Source organism: Meleagris gallopavo, chromosome 18 (genome assembly GCF_000146605.3).
Source record: "Meleagris gallopavo isolate NT-WF06-2002-E0010 breed Aviagen turkey brand Nicholas breeding stock chromosome 18, Turkey_5.1, whole genome shotgun sequence".
Classification (NCBI taxonomy): Eukaryota; Metazoa; Chordata; class Aves; order Galliformes; family Phasianidae; genus Meleagris; species Meleagris gallopavo.
The window spans coordinates 303,117-304,652 of record NC_015028.2 but is presented as its reverse complement, the minus strand read 5'-3'; the positions used below and the strand labels follow the sequence as shown (position 1 = coordinate 304,652).

The 1,536-nt window shown below is 51.1% G+C and overlaps 1 protein-coding gene across 1 annotated transcript in view; it reads right to left on the bottom strand.

The window, feature by feature from the left end:
• Positions 1-263: 263 nt before the first annotated feature.
• LOC109370400 (prickle planar cell polarity protein 3-A-like) overlaps positions 264-1,536 on the bottom strand; it is a 3,604-nt gene continuing 2,331 nt past the window's right edge. The window contains exons 2-3 of the mRNA XM_031556047.1: positions 1,029-1,309; positions 264-871 (exon numbers count right to left, since the gene is read on the bottom strand). Of these exons, the coding sequence (XP_031411907.1) occupies positions 608-871; positions 1,029-1,309 (545 nt within the window). The 3' untranslated portion in view covers positions 264-607. The remainder of the gene's footprint in view (positions 872-1,028; positions 1,310-1,536) is intronic.

Sequence of the window (1,536 nt, the reverse complement as noted above, 5' to 3'; positions counted from 1 at the left end):
GCAATTTTCAGATGTTTTAGGAAAGAAAAGGGCAATTTTCAAACATTTTGTCAAAGAAAAGGACAATTCTCAGAAGTTCTACGGAGTAAAAATGCAGTTTTCAAAAGTTTGTGGGGAAAAAAATGGCAATTCCCAAGAGTTTTGGGTTAAAAAAAGGGCAATTTTCAGATATTTTGAGGGGAAGAAAGGGTTAAACTTTGGCATTTTCAAAAGGAAAAGAGCAGAACTTTAATATTTTCAAAGGAAAAAGTGTAATTCCAGTATTTTCAACGGAAAAAGATCAGAACTTAGCCATTTTAAAAGCAAAAAGAACACAATATTGGCATTTTCAAAGGGAGAAGAGCAGTGCTTTGCATTTTCTAAAGGAAAAAAGAGCAGAACCTCTCCATTTTCAAAGGGAAAATTGTTCAACTTCAGTATTTCCAGAAGAAAAAGAGCTGAATGTTGGTATTTTCAAAGGGAAAGCAGTGGAACTTTAGCATTTTTAAAGGGGAAAGAATGCAATTTTAATGATTTCAAAGGAAAGAAGCACAGAACATTGGTATTTTCAAAGGGAAAAGAGCAACGCATCGCCATTTTCAGAAGGGAATGAGCAAAATCTGGCATTTTAAAGGGTAAAAGGCAGAATTTTGGTACTTTCCAAGGGAAAGGTGCAGGATTTGGGTACCTCGTCGCAGGCCTGGCAGCGGGGCCGGCGCGTTTCGGCGTGGTGCCGCCCGCAGTAGATGCGCCCGTCCTGGTAGAAGTAGATGAGGTCCACCAGCAGCTCCCCACACGTGGCACAGCTGAAGCACTGTGGGTGCCAGCACGCCCCGTGGCCGGCCCGCGCCGCGAACACCGCCATGTCCCCTCCGCTCAGCCGCCGGCCACACTGCAGGGACAGGGCAGGGGGTCAAGATGGCGGTTGGGGCAAATTGGGGCAACCAAAATGGCGTTGGGGGCATCAAAACGGTGGTTGTGGTCACCAAATTGGCATTGGTGGCAGCAAAATGGCGGTCGGGGCGACCAAAATGGTGGGATCCAGGCACCTGCTGGCAGATGGAGGTGGAGGTGACCGGGATGGGGCGGGCGCTGCCTCGGCCCAGGTTCTCCCGTTGGCGCTGCTGGGCAAAGAGCTTCAGCTCACGGCGCTCAGCTGCGTCCAATGCATTGCAGTACTGGGGCTGGGGGAGAAATGGACCAAAATGGGGTCGATGTGACCCAAAATGGCACCCAGTTGATCCAAAATGGCACCAAATGGGGCCAATGTGATCCCAACAACCACCCCCAGCCCCCCACCAAATACCCTCAACCACCCCCCAGAACCCCCCTAGAGCCCCCCTCCAAAACCCCCAAAACCCACCCCACGCCTCCAGAATTCCCCCAAAACCCCCAAATCCCCCCTCGACCCCTACAGGAACCCCCCCTTGCCCTCCCCAGAACCTCCCAAAATCCCCACAGCCCTACAAATCCCACTCCAAATCCCCCTCCCCTGAGACCCCAACAACCCCTTTTCTCCACCACCATACACCACTGCCCCTCCCCTGGGACCCCCCC